Consider the following 25,680-nt stretch of genomic DNA (forward strand, 5'->3'; position numbering starts at 1 on the left):
GGCGGATTGGAACCTGGGGCCCACGGCTCGTTGTAAGGCCCTTGGCTGACGTCGCGATAAGCCAGTGTTGTCGAGTTGTACGTCACTGAAGGGGGTCAACAGCCGGCCGGTGCGTAGCTCACAGACCGCTGGTCTGAAAGCAATTCGGTTAGAGAAAATTCCTGGCGGAGTTCTTGCTGCACAACTTTTCAACACAAGCCACGGTATTTTGTTGCACTCTTTCTGCGCTCTTTCCTGTCTCCCTTGTTTTCCTTCAAGTTTGTGCAGCAATTCAATTTTTCAAGGTATTTTCTTGCGGAGTCACAAGGAAGTTTCGGATCTCCTCACGAACGACCTCACGAATGAGTACACGTAGAGAACACTCACTGCTGGCGGTCAAAGCAGAGAGGCTGGGAGATGTGTCGTTTGGTTGGTTGTGGTATCGGCGCCGTTGCTGAAGTGCTCACTCGATTGTCGTAGCCTCTTTGATAAATTCCGCTACGCTTGTTGGCGGGTTGTGTAGTAGACCAGCAAACAGCTCTTCTTTGACGCCAATCATCAGATGTCGGAGTTTTTTTACCTTCAAGCATATCGGGGTCGGCCCGCCCAAATAGGCGGGTCATGTCCTCCGCAAACATGGCGACGCTCTCGTTCGGTTTTTGTATGCATGCCTCGATGAGCTGCAGAGCAGAATCTCGGCGGTCAGTGTTTGCGAATGTCCCAAGAATTTGCTGCCGAAATTCATCCCACGAATACAGCGTTGACTCGTGGTTCTCGTACCACGTACGAGCACTGTCTGCCAAAGCTAAGTAGACGCGCGATAGCTTTTGTTCAGTGGGCCAGCGGTTGGCCTTGGCGACTCGCTCATACTGGGCTAACCACTCCTCAACGTCTTCATAGACCTCACTGTGAAAGGTCTCGGGAATTTGAGGCTGCTCAACAGTAAGCTGTGAAGGCCCTCCAGTAGCCATATCTCCAGGCACGGAGTGTTGCTGGAAAAGTTCGAGGGGGATTGTCTCGGGACTAAGGCCTCGCTGTCGGCGACTGTAGCGGTGGACAGGAGTATCCACTGCAGGAACGAGTTGTGGTCCAGGGCGCGGAGGTGTCTCAAGCATCAGTTGGAGAAGTCCAGCACCTCCACCAACGTCGCGATGTGAAAATAACAGGACACAGGACGCGGGTGCGACCAGGAAAAACAAGGTCTCTATTAACAGAACAAAGTAGCAGCTGCTTCGATGTCGTCTTTCTCGGAGCAACCATGGGTGCTGTCCACGCTCATCACTTCGTCGTTCTCTTGCCCGGCCTTTAGCCGTGACAATATATTTTTTTTTCTAAATTTAAGTACTCTTTTTGATACTGCTCCAAACTTGCTTTTTGTAGTGAAAAATAAATTTTTTTCTTTCTAACCTGCTCCAAATTTGGATTTCAGTGCTTCAAAAGTAACCTTTTGATGCTCCAAAAATTGCTCCAAATTCTATTTTGGCTGTTGCCCCCCAGGGTATACGAGCCGTCTGTAATGCCTGCCAAAATAATGCGTTGTTGCTGGTTTAGGGCTGCTCTAGTTGCTGCTCTAGGGCCACAATCTCCCCGCGTTCCTTCATTCTCCTTGGATACGGGCGACACGCTACTCTCTGCTGAGTTGCAATGGATGACAGGCCTGGGGCGCGGGTTGATGTTATCGCATGCACTCTTCGTGCAACGGAGATAGGTTGGCCGTTCTTTATATCTGCTTCAGCCGTGTTCATCGCCTCCACTCACACTTTTTTACCCGCATGTGAAACAAATGATGCGTGGGGGCACCGTATCGATTTATACATTACACAAAACATGACAACGCCCACAGGGTAGCACACCGGACACTTGTGCCCCCGCCCCTAAAATTTTTTTCATCATAGCAATACACCATAATGCAAAATGACCATTTACCTGCCTGGCCCCCCTTCAGATCAAGGTATACCCCCCCCCCCCCCCCCGCCAAAAAAAAAATTCAACCTATGCCCCAGTAAAAACCAGTAAAAAATGTCCACATAATTGCTCTCGCAAGAGAAAAATTACTCGCTTCTGAATTGTCTTAAGCATATGCATAAGATACCCCTTTTTTTTCTTTTTTTACTGCCTTTCAGAGAACACTGTAGGAGGTTTTTGGAGTGTATACAGAACACCCTAGCCCTATAAAACTTCATGTGTAGACTAAAGGAAAAGGAAGCTTGTTTTATGTCATGTATTACCAGGGCAGAGAGATGAGAGCCGGAGGAGGTAGGCTTTGTGAGACTAGGTAACTCTTTTGCTACCGCACCCATTCATACCATTCAAGTTGAATGGTGCATTTAAAGTTACAATTTTTGCTTGCTCATGGAATTTGCAGGCGCCTAGTGTCATCTAGCTAAGAAAGTAGGAATTTCACAACAAGACCCGCAATGTATTGGTTATTTTTTTGCTTTAGGGAGTTTTTCCTATCTGCTTAAAGTTACGGGTTGTTGCGCAAGCGCGTTGATCATGGCGTCTGTTTCCCAGGGGACATTTCCTGAAATACGGCGCGTTTCTCGCGAATCAAGCGTACCAACAGCAGGTTTTGAGGATGAAATCAGCAGCAGTGGACCTGGACAAGATGTTGACACATCCAATTTCAGCATCAATTACGAAGATGCGTCAAGTCAAGCCGCAACGTCGAGCGAGTGATTGTTGGCTGTATGTGTGGCACACATTTTGTTGCATAGTTAGTAGTTACGGGTGGCGGAGCGTGTACTCACAGCAATTTTACCCATTTTGAGAGTTTCAACTTCCTACGGACATGATTTCTTGTCGGCATCTATCAAGTGTGTGCAGTTTATTTAGAGACGAAACTCTGGGCTCAAAGTCAGAGGCAGGCTCCAGAGTGGGGCACACTGCTTCGTCCGATCCGTCAATATTTCCCAGCCGTTTTTCACTCCGCAGCTCACCAGCATCACCTGTGACTACACCAACAAATATGCGTGGATGCATATCTTAGGGAGGCAGACATAAGTGGAAAGAGACGATTCACAGAGGGACTTCAGTCCCGATGGCTGATGAAATGCATCGAATCCTCATCTACATGGGATTTGTTGAATTGCTTCGCCTTCATCTCTGCTTTAATACCTCAGAGTTATTTTCAGGCCTCATTTCCTGAAAAATTATGGCCAAAAGCCATTTTTTCGTTCCTTGCTTTTCTAAGCGTCATGGACTCAGAGCAGACATGTCCGCAATGGTAAGCTGCACAGGATAACCCATATACTGCTGCACCCTGGCTAACTTTCTTTTTTGTGGAAAGAACAGTTTTTGACAAGTTGTACAACTTTTTTGCTACATAGGAAGCTTCAAACTTAATATCTTTAATTATTTTTAATGTCATTATTTTTTATGTTATTCTTCTTTTAAAGCATTAATTAATTGTATAATCACCCTATAAATTTTTTTATAATAAACTTTTTTTCTTAATATGTGTAATAAATATAATTCAAAGTTTGTGTTATTGGACAGAACATTCTTTTAGCTACAGTTTGGTAGCAAAGAATGTAAATAAGGCATTAGTATCTAGCCGCAAAAAAAATGTTTTTTATACTACCTGCTAAGAACAGCCCCTTTTTCTGGGGTAGCGAAAAAGCAAAGTGATGTCATGTTAAGGCCAGCAATGTAATCGGATGTAATGTAATCGGCTGTGAAGGAAAAGACCCTTTATCGTTGGAGTCATCTTAAAGAAGTGCAGTTGAACAACTTTGAGCCTCTAGTGTTGTAAGTCATCGTGTTTCTGTGCCATGTCTGCTGATAACCACATAGGTGTATTTGAAATGTTATGTCATGAAGTGCAATTTTATTCAACCAGTATTCTGTCTATATGCTACAAAAATAATGGCTGAGCAAGTTTTTCCACAATGCTCAATAGCATAATGCCATTATATTGGCATCAACTGAAATAGGGAGTGCTTCTAAGACGATTGGCTCCATGAGATTTTCAATGAATAAAAATACCTTTAGCTCTTCACAAGAGCCCGAAAATAATTATTCATGTCCTTGAACGTAAGTGCAACTTGCTTCTCCAGTGTACTCCAGGAAGTTAAGTTAGCTGCTCCAGAGTGCTACCAGATGCGAAATTACTTGCTCCACTGTGCTTCAAGATGGCAAATTTTGCTCCTCTAAAAGCTTCAAAATGGAACTTTTGCTGCTTTGAAAATTGCGCTAAATCAGAAGACCTTGGTAGCATCACTGTTATCACGTACCGGGTAGCATCACTGTTATTACATACCGGGAAGTAATAAACAAGATAGTAACAAATGCGTCATCGTTCGAAAGTCTTTTGAAAGGTGACGGATTTTTTACAATTTTTCAAATATTCTTAACCAGAAAGTGATCGATTGCAGGTGCAATAAGTGGAAACCGGCCTAAGGACGAAATTAAAACTAATCGGCACATCGCATTAATAGAAGATAGAAAACATACGGAGAGGCATCGTTGTTATAAAAAAAATTCCATGCTCTATTTAGCAAAAAAAAAAAATGACCAAAAAAGGTGCTCCTTTTAAACATACATCGTCCCTGCACCTTGTGGCCTATGCAGCTCACATCGTCACTTCCGAGCAGCTTGCTGTATTGTACATGTGCCTTTGGTGTGGAAGTGTTTTTCATACCGCTCCACTCCGGACCATGCATGTGTCCCTACCTTGTTGCAGCAACATGGTGACGACTAGCTTTTTGAAAATGGCACGTGCTCCATACTTCCATGATGCTCTAGTGGTCCTGTACGAGAAGGCACCAACAAACAGAAGGGGTGCATGTTTGTTTGGTCCCCTAATAAAAGCATGCAGTACGCTTACAGCAGCATTATGCTTGCTGTAGCCAAGTACGCATTTGTTGCAGTGTGCCAAAGCCTCTTTGTACCTGCACCCCCTGAGTCGCACCCTTGAAAAAAGTCCTGCATTGAGCAACGTTACGCTATAGCAAACAGTGGCAGAGTGTAATAGGTAACATCAATAGGCTCATTAATGTGGCATGGTAAAAGAGGAACTCCAGTATTTTTTTTAAATTTGCTGATTTCAATAAAACTTTGTGAATGTGCTCTTGTTGGTACCATGGTGATATGTGCCGAATTATACAACCGTAAGTCATTTAGCTTTCTAGAAAATGAATTTTAAAATTGATAGCCAATTCTGGAATCACACTTGTAAATGCGAGCCACCATGTGTATGTCATGTAAGGGACTAATCTTTTTCAAAAACCCCACCTTTTCCAACAGATGGCTGCAGCGCACGCTTTCTTCTACGAGGTAATGAAAACGCGAGCACGGTCTGGTTTTTTCAGCTGCATAGAGCATGTTAGTCATCGTTGACGTCGGGTTTTACAACATTGGGCAACGAGGAAATCGATTCGGGGCATGTCAGATGCTTCACGCACCGACGGGTCGAAATCAAAAAGCAATGCTTCCGCGCTTAGGTAGTAGCTGCATTCATCGCTGAACTTGTCACTGGTAAGTTCAGACGAGCTGCCACAGCTTGATTCCGCGTCAGATGACATCGCCAACTTGCTTTTCGCGCGTCAGCAAAGGCACGTGAACTATGTTTACACTCTGGCCAGCCGTGGCAGTGTAGCGGATCTCATGACGTCATCAGTGACAGATTCTCGTGACGTCATCCCATACCCACCATGGATGACGGAGCAGCTCTCTGTTTTGGTGTCTATTTGGACATGACATTTATTGCTTAATTAAATATACTGACGAGTACCTGGGCAAAATGAAGCACCCTAGCTTTTGCTGGACTGTCAATACTACTTCAAAATAGCATTATCTCAGTGCAGTCGAAAATGCACCGGAATTCTCTTTTAATATGTGTAGTAGAGTTACAATAGCACTACATCATATGTGTGGACAAGCATAGAACTGAAGATGCTTATTGTGATAAGGCGGTCTGCAATAACCCATACTGGCATATTTGCTGGCAGCCAACATCTCATCTTTGCTCTTTTCTAATGCTTTTATTCATGAATACATCGCCACAATTGTGCGTAAATGGGAATTATGGGTCGACTGGTCTTGGCAGTTATTCAAAAGAGTAAAAGATCTCTTGCAGCACTCTGTGACGTGGGTGAGATGGGAGGTGCAGTTAACTTTAATGTGACAAAATTTTATCATGGTATGTACTGACTAATAGGAATAGGATGAACTACTGCAGCTTAAGCAGTCTGCTAATACAATATTTTCTTGCATGTAACCCGCACAGCATATACAGAAAATTCAGTTAAATAAATAAAATGTGAATGCAAGCTATGTGCAATCTCCAGTGTGCAAGTGAGCTTCACAACATCGCTTCACAGTTTTGCAGAAAAAGCAGCTTCATGTCAATACAGCTTTTTTTTTACATTCTTTTTATTTTGCTTTGGTTTTGGGGGGGAGGTGTTATATGCATGGGCAGGTTATACAGGAGAAAATATGTACATTCAATGAGACTTGTTCAGAGATTCTTCATTTTTATGTCTTAACTGTTTGTATGTTTAAAAAGGGTATATGTTAATGAGGTTTGATTGTACCATCTTTTTGAGCCACTCCAACCGCTTCCTGTAACCAGGAGCAGCAAAGTCTCTACCAATTTAAAATTTAACATTTGACATTTCAGGTCCTCAAATATTAGTGCGTCTAATTTCTAGACCTCATCTGACTGTAGGTTTCCAATGGGTCTCCAAGGCTCTTTCATTAATTATCTTGCTGCCTTGAACCAGCAGGGTCATTTCACAGCAAACGTCTCAGTCATTTTAGGGACCATCTCAAATGTTTGGCTATTGGCAGCTATCTTCCCATTTGGCCATACAAAGTTCTAAAATTATTTTCTTCCTTAAAACATAAATTGTACTGAATATTTCCCATATAAAAAGAACTGTTTATTTGCTTTAAGTTTTGGTATAAAGGTGATTTTTAGTTGGACCAGCACATGGTGCAAATTGCTTCTCAATATGGACAAAAACTACGATTTTGAGAAATCTGGGGTTTTTTCTCGTAATGTTTAGCAGTTTGAGAGGTCTAAAGAAATTTTTTTCTCAAAATATGCCTTCTGTGGAGTAAGTATTCACTGTTCAAATATTCATACAAAGTGCAGTATTGCAATAGAAAACATGCAAACATAACACATTTTGTGTAAATTCATGGAGGTGTATGTGGTAGAAACATTTCACTAGTATTACTGAGCTTCAAATACCTTGCAGAAGCATATTTACTTGACATGTATCCTAAATTTGGTTTATGAAGGAGCGGTACTTTTATTATAAATTTTTCCACAACAACACCCAGATGACATTCCGGAAAGTTCAGAAGGCAGCCACGTAACCAAACAATTTTTTTTTCCAAAATATTCTAGCAGTTCACTGCTTTCAATGCAGTAAGTGAGCATGATTTTTTGCAAATACATTTGATATAGTCGTCAAAATGGCTGGGATGTTTCACATAAAATGACACAAGCACAGAAGTGTGCAAATTCGTCTGTGGTGGTAGCACGTTCCAGACCGAGTGAGCTTCTCTGAAATGCCAAAGTTATCAGTGTGGAGCATATGCATATATTATGATGAAGCATATTATCAATGGGGCCATGACGGTGAAAAAGGCTCTAGCAGCAGGTGGAAATATGGAATTCTTTATTTAAGTGAAGTTGTGTCCAAAAAATTAAAGCTGAAAGTACAAGCAATTCAAGCAACTCCCTTAATTGAAATTGCTGCTTAAATGGAACAACTGCCCCTAATGCGTTTGGTTTTGTACTTGAATATTATACCCTGTTTATCTCTCAGTAAACAAAACTCCTCTTAAAGAAAATACATTTTTCTGGTCATTTCAGGTTTCGTGTAAAAGGGGTCTACTGTATGTGTAATAATAATATTTGGAACGAGAAGAGACGACTTTCACAGTACATATTTGCACACATTCGCCATATCTAGTTTAGACGAAGTAAGGGTTAAAACGTGATTACAAATGATCTTTGACACAGTCTCCATAGAGCTTTATGTATTTTCTGAGTGCAGTAGTGGCCCATCATGTGCTTTGCCTTCCTTTCGCTGCATCCCACGTTCATTTTGTTGTGGTATAAAGGTTGACTATGTGCCCCAACTCACAGTGTTGCTTGCACCACGAAATGCCACTAGAGATCTCTTGCATTTTCATTATCTGCAGAGACCGGCCAACTAGCGATTCCAACTACGATGAGGTGATAAGCATTGCAAATGTATGGGGGTGGCTGCCACCGTACGGACTATCCACAGCCCTCTTACAACGAGCATCTTCAACTACTGGTGCCTGTGGCACGAGCGGGTGGCAATCTTTTAATAGACGACAGCCCAAATGTGCTAGCCACTGCTCATTGCTGCCTGTTTGTGTGGGACCATTAATTGGACCACAATGACCCACAGCGTTCGTTGCTCACAAGGACAATATCAGCTCATTTTCCCTGCTTTTACGCAACAAAACTAAACACTGAACGTTCTCATGGCACTCTTCAATGAGCAGGAGTAGATTTGGTCATGCCAAATGCACTTATGTTACAGCAAGCCCCCGCCCCCTCAGCAGTGACGGCGTAGTCTTAGTAGGCACCGTGCCCCGCCACAGTGGTCTAGTGGCTAAGGTACTCGGCTGCTGACCCGCAGGTTGCGGGATCAAATCCCGGCTGTGGCGGCTGCATTTCCGATGGAGGCGGAAATGGTGTGGGCCCGTGTACTCAGATTTGGGTGCACGTTAAACAACCCTAGGTGGTCGAAATTTCCGGAGCCCTCCACTACGGCGTCTCTCATAATCATATGGTAGTTTTGGGACGTTAAACCCCACAAATCAATCAATTAGTAGGCACCGCACTGCACTCTCATACAAGCCTGGGACGATCAGCCACACGCCGCCGCAAGTATAGTTTTTAATGAAGTGGCAGAGCTTTTCAATTAGTAACGTATCGCTCTACAAGTGCTCACACAAGCATTGGGGAAAGCTGAAGAAGTTCTCCGCTGAACTGTCACAGACACTGTGTTACAGTGTTTGAAATAAATGCTCCTTAGTATCGCTACCGTTCTCTACGGACGGTTGAGGCATTGTGAGGCATGCCCGCAATTATACGACTCTCAATGATTACATTGATTTTATGTAACATTTCAGAAATCAAGTGTTACATTGTTATTTCTCCGAAGCAGAATCCCCTCCCCTGCTTCGTTACTAGTATATGTGAGTAGTATTGTAGAATGCCCCGCCGCAGTGGTCTAGTCACTAAGGTACTCGGCTGCGGCGGCTGCATTTTTGATGGAGGCGAAAATGCTGTAGGCCCGTGTACTCAGATTTTGGCGCACGTTAAAAAACTCCAGGTGGTCAAAATTTCCAGAGCCCTTGACTGCGGCGTCTCTAATAATCATATGGTGGTTTTGGTACGTTAAACCCCACATATTAGTGATCTATCAGTATTGTAGAAGATGACATGTGATGTGATTAAAACATATCAAAACCCAAGGAGCACAAGGGGAGTTGCCCTTTTTAAAGTGGCACATCCAATCAAGTATTTGCTTGCTGAAGGGACTGCAGCAGGCAGACAGCTGTAGGTTGCTGCCTCCTCAAGCACATAGAATAATACATGAAGCATATGTAATGTGAATGTAGCCTATGTCATTGCTCTAATGAAGATACAGTAGACTCGTGATAATTCAAGCTCTTATAATTCATACTTTTGGTTAATTCAAACAAAACTAAATTTTTTGGTTAGCCCTCTATTCGTTCGATGTATTTAAAAGCCTCTTACTTCAAACTCCATCATTCGGTTAATTCATATTTTTTGCAGTTCCATACCAGAAAACATCTGCTGCTTTCCTTCTGCTATTTAAAAATTTGTGTGCTTGTATAATCCTAACAGTCTAAAAGAATGCAAATAAGTGTATCAGGCAGGGGTGTAACAGCTGTGCCAATTGCACCAACTTGATACAAATTCCCATTTCTGTGCCAAGCTGTGCCAAAACCATTAAATTTACTGAAATTGTGCCACGCTGAGCCAAAATGCCCGACTAGCCTCATAATTTTCTCAGTTGCGCGAATTTCAGCGACAAATAAAGGTCACCTTAGTAACCTGCAGTCTGCATCATGAATAAATCCAAGCGCACAGACTCTAACCCTAAACCGTGGTGCCAGGTATTCCCATCCCATAGGTCAGGGCATTCGCGAGATGCTATCGACCAGCTAAAGTAACAAAAGCACACCCCATCGGTCCACTGATCGCAGCGGATACTTATCGGTGGGACGTTGCAACTCCTAGACGAAATGCGTTGCCATAGCCACCAACGCTTTGTGGAAAATTTGAACTTCCTATTGCGTAAATGTGGCTATGGCATGTTAGCAATTAGAACTGGAACCGCATACGATGTGTTTCACGCGCGAGCAGAGTCGACGTGCCGCAAATGTGGGCGTTGCCGGCGACCATGTTGGTCGCCATAGCCTAGGCACACAAAAAAACTTTTTTGTGTCTTTAAGTTGCGTTAGTTGCATCGTCCCAGCGATGAATATCCGGATCGAAGGGCACGTGCCGTTTTTACTCTATCTGGTAGAATGTGTGTTGCAAGTGATCTGGGAAGTTGCGGCCTTAACCTAACCCTAGTCGTGTGGGGGGGAAAAAAAAGGAGGCGAAGGAGGCGTAGTGGTGTTGCCTTGCTACAACCCGTGAAGAATGCTGCTTAAATCACATTTGCCACAGTATGCCAGTGTCATGGCCGCTGGATGAAAAAGCGCACGGTACGACCCACTGCGTCGAGCGGCTTTCACTGGGAGAGCGCGCGTCAGCCGTAGTTGCAGTTGCAGCCACTGCAGCGCGACGAGGCGGTGACAGGAGAGACGGGGAAACAAGTGGTGGCGGCTCCCTCGGGGCAGCAGCCGCAGCAAATTAGCTGGTGGTTGTCACAACAGTAATCCCACTCAATTGTTCTAATCAGTGTTTTTTGAATCTCATTTATTGCAGTGATGACATATCGCGTATTTAGTAGAGTACGTAGGCGCTGTCTTGAATTGAATTTTCGTGTGTGTGCCGAGCACCTGACGTTTTTTTTGTTTTTTTTCCAGAACCAGCTTCTTGCTTTGAGTCTGAAAGAAAAATCTACCATGCATGTAGCTGAATTATCTGGCACTGAATGCGTGACAAAGCCGTTGTTCTATTTATGAAGATGTGTTAAACTAAAGTATTTCAATTTTTGTGATGTTTATTCAGCACCTTCGCATTTTTTCAGCCAGAATGCTCGACAACTAACTTTTAGGACACTTGGCAATATACATTCATAGTTTTGATATGCTTAAAACGTATAAAAAACATGATTTCAATATTTTATGTGTTATTCGGGGAACGTAATGCAGCTTCAAACGCTGGATAAAAGCGGTTTCTACAAACATGGCGATGCTCTCCTCGTAACTTTATTGAAGAGGCTGCGAAAGTATACATCATTAGAAGTGGCATTCCAATTTCTTGATAGTTCATACTAGACAGGAATACATATATATATATACTTGCGTAAAGTTACTTATATCTAGAGCAATGACGCTTACAATAACAGACCTCAACTTCTGAAACGAAATCATGAAATTGCAGGGATAAACTGAAGCTACATTTATTGATGCGTGACATTCACTTCCCCAGTTTATATATACGGCCGGGTCAAGTGACAATTAACCACATTTTATTGTTTGCACATTGCAAGACCATGGTTGCTGTAGGGCAGTCGAGTACTTTTGTTTTTGTTTCAGCGAGCACAGGTGCCAATCTGTCGATTATACATAGTAGAACAAATAAACAGTAATGAATGACAGAACCGCATGACGGGGACTGCCAGAAGACAAGCGTGTTGGAGTGCTATCGGGATTTGCCAGTGTTTGTGGAGAGGCTAATATGAAAATACCGAATGGATGGTTTTATTGTCAATAGACACATAAGCCAAAAGTTGGGCGCACAAGATGGAGGCAGAACAAAACAACAATAACAAATAACGTGAAAAGTAAACATAGACGATTAGAGCAGATCATTTATGCCATCTTTTTCCTACCGCAGCTCTTTTCATAACAACCCTCCTCGCAATCACCCGCCCAGATGCTCTCAACGTTTGTGTCGGCTGCCAGTATTTCTATTTTTTAAATATAAAACCATGTCACCCACCAGCTGCTTTTCGGCACCTTTTTGCCTTCGCATGTTTTACAGATGTAAGCTTGAGTCTGTGTGCTGTTCCGCAAATGACCACAGACAGCCGAACTTCTTCACTGGAAGAGGGTGCTCGAGCTGTTTTACGAAAACGAACATCAGTTTCACATGGCCTTGCAGGAGATGCATGACGTCCACAACACGACAGCGTTTGGAAATAGCTGAAACAAATTACAAAGATGCCAAGGGCTTAAAAGCAGGCATTAGAAGAGAACTAGATAAAAGCCGGGAATTAGAAAAAAACGAGATAAGAGAAAACGGGAAGGTGGTGTCAAAACTCCTAAATGCAACAACGTTTGCAGCCAGTGATTGTGGAGGAGTGAACGTAAACATATGCTTGTCTGCCACGGAACGGGGCACGTTTTGTGTGAGTGAGTGAGCTTCGCCAACTAATATACACTCACTCGGATATTCTCCTTGAAAAATATCGCCTACCTAGCTGTGAAGCAATTTTCAACTGGTTTATTACGCAAAGGTGTAAAGAAGTAAAAAAAAAAATGCCAGGATGAGCTCTAAATTGAGAATAAATAAAGTATATATATGCGATTTGTTCCGATTATGTGTTCACTGTTGAATGTAAGGTTGAATAAGTTGCATTATCATTAAGAACGTCGTGATGAAAATAGACAAAACATTCAAAAGCGCAGGAACACAAACAGTTGTGCTCGCATTTTCCAGCCTTTCATCGCTTTTTTCGTCTCACAGGTTTCATAATATTCACTTCATAACTGCTTGCTCAATTGCCAGCACTGAAGTTATAGTCACTGAAATTTCAAAGAGGCTCGAGTCCACTTTTATGAGATCGCACGCATGCTAAGTATATTTCGTGGTTGTTGCATCTGATACTGTATTGTATGAATACTATAGACTTGTTTGGAGGACATAGTCTATTTTATTTTGTGGTAAATGAACAGTGGCAACTGCAATTGCTGTGGTTGCTTACTTTAAATGAAATGATTAAATCTGAAGCAACGTTTTCTGAAGTGACATACTCACAATTAATATAATAAATTTCGATGCATTAGGAAAAGTATAACTCTTCCAGATCAGTTAGTTGTGATCTTGTAGGGTCCAACTAAAATGACCTCACAATTCTTACTTCCGCGAAACCTGATCGGTGTGCAAGGCTCCATGCATCTCGGGCAAGACAATACCGAAAATTTGCAAGGGCTGCAGCTATGTAAAAGCAAGATCGGTAATTACCTGGTGGGCACACTCTAGACGGATGTTAAAGATTTCGCGGGTCGCACACAGATGCATGCGCTCACTTGTAACTACCGCAAACGCGCCGCGCATGCGATTCCGTGGGCGCTCGACAAAATGGATTCCCCCGGTGGCTCCACAGCGGTGGTTCGGGAACTAGACCTGTCACGCTGGTTTTGGAGCACGCGGCGGGTCTTACCCGTGCGCTCTTTCATCCAGTGGCCGTGCCAGTGTCCTGCAGGAAAGGTTATTATGATTTCAAAGGGGTTTCTAGCACTAGTCATGATGCAGCTCATTTTGTTCATTTACTCATGCGTGTATATGCCGTATAACTATCAGTACTGGTATAATTGTTGACTTCTGAAAATGCTACGGGCAAGTATTTGGAGCAGTGTTTGACGTTGCTGGTGCCTGTAAAAAATGTGCGTCTTTTTTTTTTCTCCTACCCCAATTCTTCAATCCCCTGATTTTCAAGGTCGCCAGCTTGGGAGATTCATATTTAAATTCACTGAGTCCGTCAAAGTATTTGAAAGATGCGGACAATTCTAATGTTGATTTATCTTATTTTGCTCAGTGTAGTGGTTAAATATACTACTTTTATTGAAATAGCAGTGCTCATGTTTACTCTGCACGATTCAGGGGATGTTGAATGCTTTGTACTAGGCTTGTGCAAATAGTAAATTTTAGGTGCAAAGCGTATTCGAAACGAATAGCGATTTTGGTCGAAAACTTTTGAATCGAATTCAAATATTATATATGCCACATATTATAAAGAAAAATGGGCATATTTGTCGTGACCTAACAAGCCTACACAATATATTTTAAAAATTGAGACAAGGCCTGCGCGAACACAATTTTTTTTTGCGTCAAAGAACATGGCAACAACTTTTAATAGTAGCATAATTTCAATTTTGCTAGAATGCAAGCAATAGCCTGTAAAATATGTCACTTTTAAAAATTTGCTATACTTAGAGCATATAAGCGGGTATACCAAGCTTTTAAACCTAAATGAATTGATGTCAGGGCAATATCCTCGTTTAACCTTGAAGTGGGGCTTCGCGGCAGTGCGGGTTTTTTTGTGGATATGTGTTTTCATGGCGTAGCATTGCTTAACTGCAGTGAAATTACCTTTACGGGGTGACACATGTGGACTATTATGCATTTATTTAGTTGTTCCAAATAATTTGAAATTTCGCATATCTTAAATTTGGTTCGAAGCAAATTCGAATACTGCATTATTCATTATGTGAAGCATTCAAATATTCGCACAGGCTTAGTTTGTACATACCCGTTTTTTTTTTCTTAATGTAAGTGTCCTCTTTATATATTGCTCCAAATTTGCTTTTTCGTGATAAAAAAATGGATGTTTTTTTTTTTTTTTTACGGAACCTGCTCCACGTTTGCATTTTAGTGCTCCAAAAGTAAATGTTCGCTTCTCCACAATTTCTACAAATTTTATTTCGGCTGTTGCACCACTGATCAGGCCTTCAAGGAAAAAAGCTTTCTAGTAAACAAGTGCTGTAAATGAAGCACACACAAGGTAAACTGTAATACTTCTTAACAGCTATAGAGAGCTTTGTGCTGAAGGCACATATAGCATAGAAGCAGGTGGCAAATCACAATTTCTTTAAAAAGTCTGATCAGTAATAAATGGCCAATAAACTTGTGGATTTTACACCTCTGCTTTTTGTTTATTGAGTGCAGTTAGGATTTAAGAACGCTTTAAAAACTTATATGTGATGAAATCAATGTGACACCTTGCCCAGAGCCATTTATCTGAGAACTCCTGATTATGCAAACTTCTTGGTAATGCAAATGGAATTCAGAGGCCCCTTGAGTTTAAATTAACGAGAGTTAACTGTATAATCTGACTATGTGCATAAAAAAACTAAGCTGGACTGCTTTGGTCTACATTAAAAAAAATTGTGTAATACTTTTTGTTACAGGTGCTGATTATTGAAGGGGAAACTGGCTCAGGAAAGACGACACAAATTCCCCAGTACCTCTATGAAGCGGTAAGTTGTTGCCAAGCTTCTTATTTCATTGGATCCCCTTTATTTTCTTAACTTTGCTTGAAGGACTTGATATCACTTACCGTGTTCATTCAAATATAATTCGACATCCTTTTTCTTCCTGAAGTGTAACCTAATATTACCTATCAACCTGTATTCATGACCAAAGAAACCTAATGATCGCATATTCATGATCTCTGCTAGCAAACGTACTGGCCAGCCTACCATTCTTCAAGTAGCATTAGCTACACTGGTACATTACATACGCATATTTGCAGTATCGAAAAAATACACCTATAGTCCGGACCCACATACATCGTACTTACTCGCATAATGATAAATGCACCCCCAGTCATTTTTTTTTATTATTATCGTGCATAATAGGCACATCTCGAACTTGGCCGTGATCAGTAGTTCCATACAGTAGTATACAGTTTGACACCTTCTTCTGTTAACACAAGTTAACAATGACCGAGGAAAAGAAAATAAACCTGCACTGTACGTGTTTGCTGAGTGAGAAAGAAGGGCATTTGCTTGGGCACTGGAGTAACCTCTGCACCAGTTCTGGTTATTTGCTGGCTGTGCGCACTACGCACGGAACGTGCGATGCATCCTCATCAAGTGCCTGTTGGTAAAAGCATTGTCGTTATTGCATTGGCTACTTCGTCCACAAATTTAAAAGCTTTCATGTTTTCTGACGTGAGCTTTTGGCATTGCTGTCGCTATGCAGACTGACTTGCACAAGCTCGGTGAACTGTTGTTGCCATTCATTTTCCGGCCACGAACATAAGCATTCTATCACGTGTGCCGCTTTTCGATCAGTGCTTTAGTGTGATCTTTTCGACGCCCTGTATTTATGCTGTCTCGTGCAAACTTCATGTGAAATGATGCCGAACTGATGTCTAGGCGTAGCCAGCAGTTCTCGCTATTTTGGGGCACTCGCAGACGATCAAGGTTGCTGTTTTCTGCTGAATCAACATAACTCCTTATGATGCCCTACTTGAAGGAAAGGAGGGCAGGGCATGGCACTTGCAACACTCGAACGGTGGTTCATGATTCCATTTCAATGTTCTTTGTGTAAGATGGGAGCCCATGAAATCGAATGATTAGTACTGTTCAGTGCATAACATTTCGGTCGGGATAACGCGCACAATCTGAATGGCCTGAAACCTAACCAGTGAATTTCCGCAGTGGTGCTCTTTTTTCGTAGTTTTTTTTTTTCCGCAGTCATTTTGTCGGCAATGCGGGTCTTTCGATGTTAACTTTTAGAAATTCGAATGCTTGTCAGCACACAGCATCGCATGCGTCGATTCTAAAACATGCGAGACTGCATGCTTGGCATGTTTTGCGCTGGTTTAGCCGATGAAAAAGCTGGTTTTGGCTGTAGTGCGGATATTCATGACTTTGGCGACTTACAGTGTCAGCGGTTTATGCTGTAGAGTTAAATAAAATTTTTGGAAATTTTACCTCGTGTAATAGGCAAACTCCAATTTTGGAGTAGGACTTTCTGGAAAAAAGGTGCAGCTATTATGCGAGTACATATAGTAGTCTAAGATATATTTTGGGTATAGCGAACGCGAGCAAAAAAGTTTGCACGCTGAAAAAAAAAAAAGGGAACTGAATACATATAGTATTGACGTACTTAGTCATGGCTTTATGATGTACATCATTCTAAAACTCCTTTGACAGAGATTTTTTTTCACAGCACCTCATCTTCACTGCCATCAAGTGCGTTTGAAGCTGAATACTTCTTCAAGACACGAATAAACCAACATGAATATAGTACAGCCATGTGATGATACTGTTGTAGGATACTAGTTCAAGGTTCACTTTATTATCGTTGAGAAAAAAAACAACTAAAAATTGTGCATTCTTTTTTAAAGCAATGTGTATATTGCTCACAGATTTTAATGCAGCATGAAAGCTTTTAGTTTAATGACTGCTTTGTGCAATCGCTCAAGATAACTACATCGTGTCTCTACGAATGTGGCTCTAAAGTTAATGTTGACTTGGTGTAAGTAGACAAAGCAAAATTACTCCCAATATTGCACAAACTGTGGAATGTGGAAAGAAATATGTGTGATTTCCTAATTCCCAAGTTGAGACTTGGGACGTGCTGATTGCACACAAAAAAAGAAACAATGAAAGGCCCAGGTAGGACACACGTGCTTTTCGTCTGCAGTCAGCGCATTACAAGTGTCAACTGCAGTAAAACCTTATTAATTTGAACTCGGTTATTTCGAAATCCCGTTTAGTTGGGAGTATTTTTGCAGTCGTATATTTTGCAATGTAAGTTTGAGCAGATAATTTGAAGCGGCGGTCAGCACTAGTCCGGTCAATTAGAAAACTCTGGGTGCAGGGGGTGAATTGCCTATCCCGATTTCGCCACAAAACTGAGGGAACAACAGCTCTTAAGAGACACTATGCAGTGTATTGTAGCGATACTAATAAGTAGCAGCTGAAGCATGCCAACCTTGATACTTCCAGTGCGAAAAATAACACTGTGGGGGAAAAAAAAGCGGTCAAGTGATCAACTGAAAAAGGCACCTGCGGAAAACAAGACGTGCTTCACTGCATCATAGCAGGTACGCGCGAGCAGCATGTCGCATGCTTCTCGCAACGTCAGCTTGTCACGATTTACCCATTATTTCCTGTTATATACAGAAAAATAATAAGGACACTCTGGCGGAATTCGTGATGTATGCGAACGTCCGAGTGGCGGTTGCACCACCACTTTTCGCACTTGCACTGCTGTCGGAGTTCTTGCCTGCAATGTCTATTTCGAAAACTCAGTTCGGAAATTTTAGTGATCATGTTTCCTAGCCCAAAACACATCACAAATTTCGTCACACTGTGCATTATTAAGTTATTATGTTACTAAAAAGAATGGGCGAATGGTCACATCATGACATGTTGACGCAGCAAGGGGCAGGCGACATGCTGTCTGCGTGTTATTACTGGGTTGTAGCAAAGATGGCTTAATTTTTGCAGGCACGCATTTTAGTTGATTATTATGATTTTTTTTTTTTTTGGCAGCAGTGAGGCCCTGCATTCCCCCTTGTTTGTGGCGAAATCATGACTTGGTATTGCTAGAAAACATGACTGTTGGAGTCGCAAACTAGCCCTGGTTACTTTTAATAATTTCAAGTTCTTTGCATCCCACTTTCTATATGTTCTGTTAATTCGAAAACACGCTTAATATGCAGATTTCCTCGGTCCCAGTGACTACAAATTAACGAGGTTTTACTGCATGTACAACCAATTAGTCCCTGTGCTGGCCCTTTTTACTTACCCCAAATTGTTGTGTTTGAATCTGTGTCAGTGTAGTTCTTTACAGAACCTCTGTACTCAACTTTGACATGTTCTATGAAGGAATTTCAGTGTGACTTTTCTTAAATATTTTTTTGTTATGCGAGATTCAAGAGATGCACCTTGTGCTGCAGAGGACACATGCCAGCTCACTCCCACTTCTCGAATTCGGGCCCTCTTGGTGTATTGCCCTTCTTCTTCTGTCCAGGGCTTCTCCGCCGCGGTGGTCTAGTGGCTAAGGTACTCGGCTGCTGACCCGCAGGTCGCGGAATCAAATACCAGATGTGGCGGCTGCATTTTCGATGGAGGCGGAAATGTTGTAGGCCCATGTGCTGAGATTTGGGTGCACGTTAAAGAACCCCAGGTGGTAGAAATTTCCAGAGCCCCCCACTACGGGGTCTGCCGTAATCATATGGTGGTTTTGGGACGTTAAACCCCACATATCAATCAATCAATTCTGTTCAGGGCTATACGGCCGACAAGATGAAGATTGGTTGCACCCAGCCACGACGAGTTGCTGCCATGAGTGTGTCTGCTCGGGTCTCTGAGGAGATGGGTGTCAAGCTGGGAAACGAGGTGAGTGGCTGAGCAGCAAGTGGGCTACCTCTGCAGGAAGCAGATTCGATGCAGGATGCGTTTAACTCGAAGAGAAAAACTTTTTTCATATATGCAAACGAGCTGAACAGTTTTGGGGCCTTTGTTTAGCATTTTATAGGGTCTTGGCGATTTTCGTCATGTCAGCAGGCAGAACAAGTTTTTACTGCACTTTTAGGTAGTTTTCAGCAAGTCTCTTGTAACATTTTGGAATCAGATTGAGAACGGGCTAATACATAAATTGAAATTGTGGTCTTGAAAAAAATTTTCCGCACTCGCACTTGTCTGGCGTGGCCATGCCCGCAAAACAAGCGATGTCTCCCATCGCCACTGAGGCCCACACCAACGTGTGAATTGTTGGCACCATTTTGGTTTCAGCAGGTCATGTAAATAAATGTGATTTGGCCTCCACATTTTGTCCGTAATGAGACATCTGGGGAACCCTACTGAGCAGCACCATTCTAGTGCTTCATCAACATAGCCATAAGAAATTTTCATGTTCCCATGTCATGACAATATGTTTAGAAATCTGCTGCACATTTCCCACTGTAATTTTCCTTCAAAGTAATTGAAAATATTCTAGAAATACTCTAGAATTATTTTGTTCAATCTCCACTCAGGCTATAATTCGAATTTGCTTCGCTTTCAAAATTTTACCATTGGCTCAGTGCTAACTTTGCACAATATGAAAAGAGTGTGTTATTAGCTTTATCGATACAAGCAGAATGTGTCGAAATTTTGTAACACAGATGCTTTTAGCTAGGTACATTAGATGGAACATAGTTTAAATCATCACCCCAGGACATATTTTCAAAATAGCACCCCTAAAATTTTTATTAACTTTCTCAATTTTATAGGCACTTTACCTGAATGAGGGACTATCACTGAAAGCCAAAGTGGATGGAAAAAAGAAACAGCCTTTGTTTTGTCATAATTAAACTACGAAGAGTTTCATTTTTACTTCTTTAATGTTTTATTTATTTCTGGTATTAAGCATTGTAACAGTTTTTCTGTAAATGATGTAATTGAATGTTTTATTCATACTTTTTATTGTATTTAGGTACGGGGTGACCAATAAAAGATGCACTAAGCTTCCTTGGCCAGTGTCTACTTGTTCGAAGATGAGACCGCCATTCCTAACCTGACACAGTGAAACCTGTGCTTCAAATAGGATTTCATCAAGAGCTGTGGTGTTCCATGAAAACTACATACTTGCTGCAGTTTTCTCATAAGCTATCGTGATGAACTTAATCCAAAGCCTTCGAAAAATTTATGTATGAATCGCCACAGATGTCTCTTTCAATTAAAAAGCCTAAAGAATGATTTTCTTCTGGGTCAGCAGGACAGATTCAGTTGGCGTGCCATGGAGAAAGAATTGCTGACATTAATTTTTTAAGGTGTAAGTTTTGTTGGCGGTTCAAATAACCTTCTCAAGGCTTGATTTTATTGACAGCATAGCAACTGGTGTATAATTAGGCAGCTCATTCATTACACTCTTTTTATGTGCAACAATAACTTTAGAGATCTGCATATTTTGGAGAACAGACTTTTGTTACTGTGAAGGTCTGTATGTGAGCTTACAGGGAGCAACAATATCAAGTACAAAATTTGCCAACTCAGTCTGTATGTCATTATGAGGGAAAGTTCTAGATGCCTGAACACAGCAAGAATGAAGAAGCACTGGGACACAGTTAGTCTAGAATTTTCTTTCATAATGATGCACCAACTAACCCAGCACAAGTGCTTATAAGTTTAATTTGCATATCATCAATATCTTTAGCTCTGCTGTTTCTTATATATGCATAAATACTAGGCTTCTGCAAATATTCAAATGCATCAAATATTCTAACGAATGGTAGGGTATTCGAACTCGCTTCGATTCGAATTTAAGTTTTGAAAACTTAAGTATTCTCAAGGAACAAATAGATGCATATTATTTCACATGTAATCGCTTGTAAAGGTTGTTTCACACCAGTATACGGCAGTTAAACCGTGAAAGCACCTATTCAGGCAAAATCAGCTCTGCCGCAAAGCTCCACTTGAAATTTAAAGGGGCCCTGCAACTCTTTTTAAGCATTGTGGGAAAATGCTGCTGATCAGTAGTCGAGGCTGCTGATCGGTAGTCGGGCCTACCGAGGACATGCGAGCCAAATATTATAGCGCAGCCAACGGCCTCCAATTCACAATAAATTTTCAAAGTTAGCTAAAAATTGCTCTATTCTCTCGGCAAATGACTCCACAAGCTCAAAAAGCACGCACGACGATTTTTTTTCCCCGTGCCATTCCTCCCTGCTTAGCTTCTGGCGTTTTCCTTGGAACGAGAAGAATGCACTTGCAGCTTCTAACAAATTTTTGAAACTCCGCTCGAACTGGACGGATCTCAAAATTTTGTGGCGGTCGGTGCATTCATGAGGCAATAAGCTTCTTTACTGAATTCATTCTATGGCTACTTGAAATAGTGTAGCAGGGCCCCTTTAAATTAAAATATTACCAGGGTTTCCACTGACATTCGAGCAAAATTCGCCAAATTACGCGCAAGAAATCGCCAAAAATCGCCAATTTTGTTCAAATTCCGCCAAAAAAAGTTGCCACTCTACATACAAGTATATGCAGCGTTCCTAGTAACAAAAATTGCTAATTATGTATTGCCCCGTAAAGTACAGTACCATTCTTAACTCCTAAATTATATTTACGTTTTTTCCAATGCCAGCCGCATCACCCGCTTCACCATGGGAGGGTTTAGTGGGCTTAGGGTCGTATTACCCGCTTCATCATGGCAGCACTGAGAAAGGGCATGCCCACAACAGCAGCGCCCCTGAATGCTAGTGTCTGGTAACAAACATTTGTGATGGTTTCAATTGTAGCAAACATAGGGTGAAGCACTCGCTACACTAAGGCAAGGACGGTGGGTGTAGCCTTTCTGCAGACTTAAAGAATTTCATTGCAGGGGAATCATGTGTGTGATAATTTAACAACTTAATTACAAAACAATGCAGATAAGTCTGTTAGTACTGTGTAACTGTCGTAATACCCACTCTACATTTTTTTTTTTTGTGCGGTAATATTTCCGCTACACATTTGGCTTAGTGCAGTTTCTGAAGGCTGCCCAAAAAAGCCGACTTCTTTGACAATAAGGGAGGTGTGTTGAAAGCAGATAGAAACTCAAAATACCACACTAGGGGGTACCAGAGCAGTGAAGAAGTCGACAAGCTATTCTTAAAAGTTGGAGCTGTGGTTGAAACACGTGGCCTAAGCATCATCTAACCACTTCAGAAGCGAAACTAAAGAAAGCTTTCAGTTTTTAAAGCACCTAAAGAATTTCGTGTAACGCCATCACCCCGCGGCACACGAAGCAGTCCGCAGACCTGAATTTTGCTGGGAGGTTGCTGGTGGACGCACCGTGTGCCAGTGCCTTCAGAATTTAGGTGTCGTACTGACATATTGAACTGCGCGTAAATTGCACCTTCTACTAAGGGAGGGGGGCGTCTAAAGCTTTCTAAAATAGAAAAAAAAACAATATCATTCATTTGTTTTGAATGCACTGAGTATAGCATGCATAATGCAGTCAAGACCTAAGCCGAAAATTGCCTATAATTTGCCATATCGCCATTCGTAATTTTAGATCGCAACGGGCCTCTCAAATTCACCAATTCGGCGAAAAGTTGCCACCAGTGGCAATCCTCAATATTGTGCTAAAATTAATTCATTTTATTAGGCTTAAAAGCTTGTTATGACGACTTTTATGCTTTAAGTATAATAAATTTTAAAATGTTACGTATTCTACGGGTTATGACTCGCATCCCACCGAAAAAATCCTGCAATCCTGCTATTAATTGAAGTTGTTTTGACCTCCTTTAAACCAAAAAATCAAACAAATGGCATTTGCATAGAGGCCCTATTTCAATTTAAAAAAATATATAGTGCAGGTTAGTTATGTCATGATCAATATGCCCATTTTTCTTTATATGTCATATGTACTATTCAAACGTGATTATAAATTATTCGACCAAAATCACTATTTCCACAAGCTTAATAAATACCTCACACATCATCGCCTGGGTCTAAATAGGTAATGTGGTTGTTTTCTCGAATACCGTAGGTTACAGGAGAAACACATTGTTTAATATTAACCACTTCCTGAAAGAACTTATGGACAGCTTTAGCAAGTTCTGTGCCGCATATGCATTTACCATTTACAAAGAGCTGCTCAGCAGTCAATGTCACCTGCATACAGTGGGAAAGTTCACCGAGTTTTTTCCACATACTTCTGCGCCATCGCAACATGCCCTCCAAAAGTGGTCAAAGAAAAAATGTTGACTTATTTCTGTGTACCTATTTTAAATATCTGAAAGTCAGTATCTACTGTGCTGATGAGAAACTTTTTGAACAACCTCGTTTTTTTGCCTCATTCCTTGTAAGCATTTACAGTTGACCATTGCTTACGACCCTTACCTTGTTTCATATTCATAGACTTGAATACTAAGATTAGGTACTGATGGTAGATGCATAAAAAAATAAAAATGAATGTCATGCAGTTTCACTAGGTCTCACTATTTCAGTTTTTTTAAGCAAAGCATGCAAGGTCTTAGTTCAGATAATCTGGGTTGTCATTTTGATGCTGGATCCTGGAGCTTTTGTTTTACTGATGTTATTGGTAGCAAATACATGGGGAAGTCATTGCTGATGACCACCTGTAATATCTTTGAGAGAGCCTGCCTTTACCACATAATCAAGTCAATTCAGGTAGTGAAATGACGTATGTATTAAATTCATAATAAAAATTTGCGTGGTTTTGACTTGTCATTGAAAGGAGGTCAAATTGTTGTTCATCCAGCTCACAGCACTCAAAGGGTCTGTTCTTGTTTCTGGAATACAGTTGACACATTCCATCCTCTGCCAGACACTGAACCTGTGTGCATGTCATTCAGGTGGGCTACAGCATCCGGTTCGAGGATTGCACGTCAGAGCGGACAGTGCTGAAGTACATGACCGATGGCATGCTTCTCAGGGAGTTCCTCTCAGAACCTGATTTGGCCAGCTACAGGTACGATAACCTTCACCCCTCTTGGCCAACTAGAGCTGTTAGGTGACCTAACCTAAGTATGCTCCCCATCCTGCAATTTGTTAACTGTCTCCTTGATAGTGCGAACCTGCCGATACTTCCAACTTGCCCAGGAAACTCTTGATTTTTTACTTCTTACTGTCTTCCATATTGCACAATCGCAGCCTTAAATATGATGAACTGCCTCAACTCAGTTCCAATATATATATGTAATATGGTATCTGGAAAATTGATAGTAATCATGGAACCACCACAGCAGCATGTTGTTATGCCAGCGGTAACTATACAGCACACAAGCACTTCTAGTGCTACTGCGCTACTGTTGTTCTCAAGTATGGGCCAATCTCTGCAAGCAGCTGGTACTCACCAGGTCTGTATGGCTTCAAGTTGACTAACGGATTGTAGTAAAACCCAGAAAGTGCATTATGGTACAGCTTCACATCAAGTGATGCAGGGGTGCAACAGCTGCACCGATTGCGCCAATTTGATACAATTCCCCATAGTTGTGCCTAGCTGCGACAAAACCATAAAATTCGCTGAAGTCGCACCAGGCTGTGCCGAAATGATCGGCCGGCCTCAAAATTGTCTCAGGTGTGCTAATCTGAGCGAGAAATCAAAGCAAGCACACAGACCCTAATCCTAAACTGCGGTGCAAAGTTATATACTCAGGTGAGGACACTCGCGAGATGACCAGATAAACATTAGTGAAGTAATAATGCCGTGTGCCCACCGGTCCGCTGACCACAGCGGATACCTGTCGGCGGGACGACAGAACATCATGCAAACGGGAAAAAAAAAAAAAAAAAAAAAACATATGTTGCCATGGCCACCAACGCTTCGCCGGAAATATGATTTTCCTAGTCAGCAAAGGCGGTATCGCATGTTAGAAACATGTGCCGCGTTTCCCACGCGCGAACAAAGTCGACGTGTGGTGAACGCGGTCGTTGCCAGCCACCACGCTGGTTGCCATAGCAATAGCACAAAAACATTTTTTCTGGCTTCGAGTTGCCTCGTCCCGGCGATAGATATCCGGCGCCAGCGCTGAACCAACAGGCGCACGATATTGTTACTTTATTTGGTCGAACGCGCCTTGCAAGCGAGACGAAAAGTTGTGTTCTAAGCCTAACCTCTATTGGGCAAAATATAACTAAATAAATAAACAGCGGGGTTTGGGGGGGGGGGGGGGGGTGTAGCGGTTCGAAAATTGCTTGGCCCTGTTGAAACCCGCACAGAACGGTGCTTAAGCCACTTTCGACGCAATATACTGATGTCTCGCGGAAAAGTGTAATATGATTTGGAAGGGGCTGTTAGCGCTATAGTCACGGGACACAGCACAT

General features: G+C 41.9%; 1 protein-coding gene across 1 annotated transcript in view; it reads left to right on the top strand.

Moving 5' to 3' along the window:
* The window catches only part of l(2)37Cb (DEAH-box helicase 16 lethal (2) 37Cb), a 211,117-nt gene that overhangs the window by 82,916 nt on the left and 102,521 nt on the right, over positions 1 to 25,680 (top strand). Inside the window, exons 10-12 of the mRNA XM_037413162.2 lie at positions 15,313 to 15,381; positions 19,153 to 19,263; positions 24,210 to 24,325. Of these exons, the coding sequence (XP_037269059.1) occupies positions 15,313 to 15,381; positions 19,153 to 19,263; positions 24,210 to 24,325 (296 nt within the window). The remainder of the gene's footprint in view (positions 1 to 15,312; positions 15,382 to 19,152; positions 19,264 to 24,209; positions 24,326 to 25,680) is intronic.

This window comes from Rhipicephalus microplus, chromosome X (genome assembly GCF_043290135.1).
Source record: "Rhipicephalus microplus isolate Deutch F79 chromosome X, USDA_Rmic, whole genome shotgun sequence".
In the NCBI taxonomy this organism is placed as follows: Eukaryota; Metazoa; Arthropoda; class Arachnida; order Ixodida; family Ixodidae; genus Rhipicephalus; species Rhipicephalus microplus.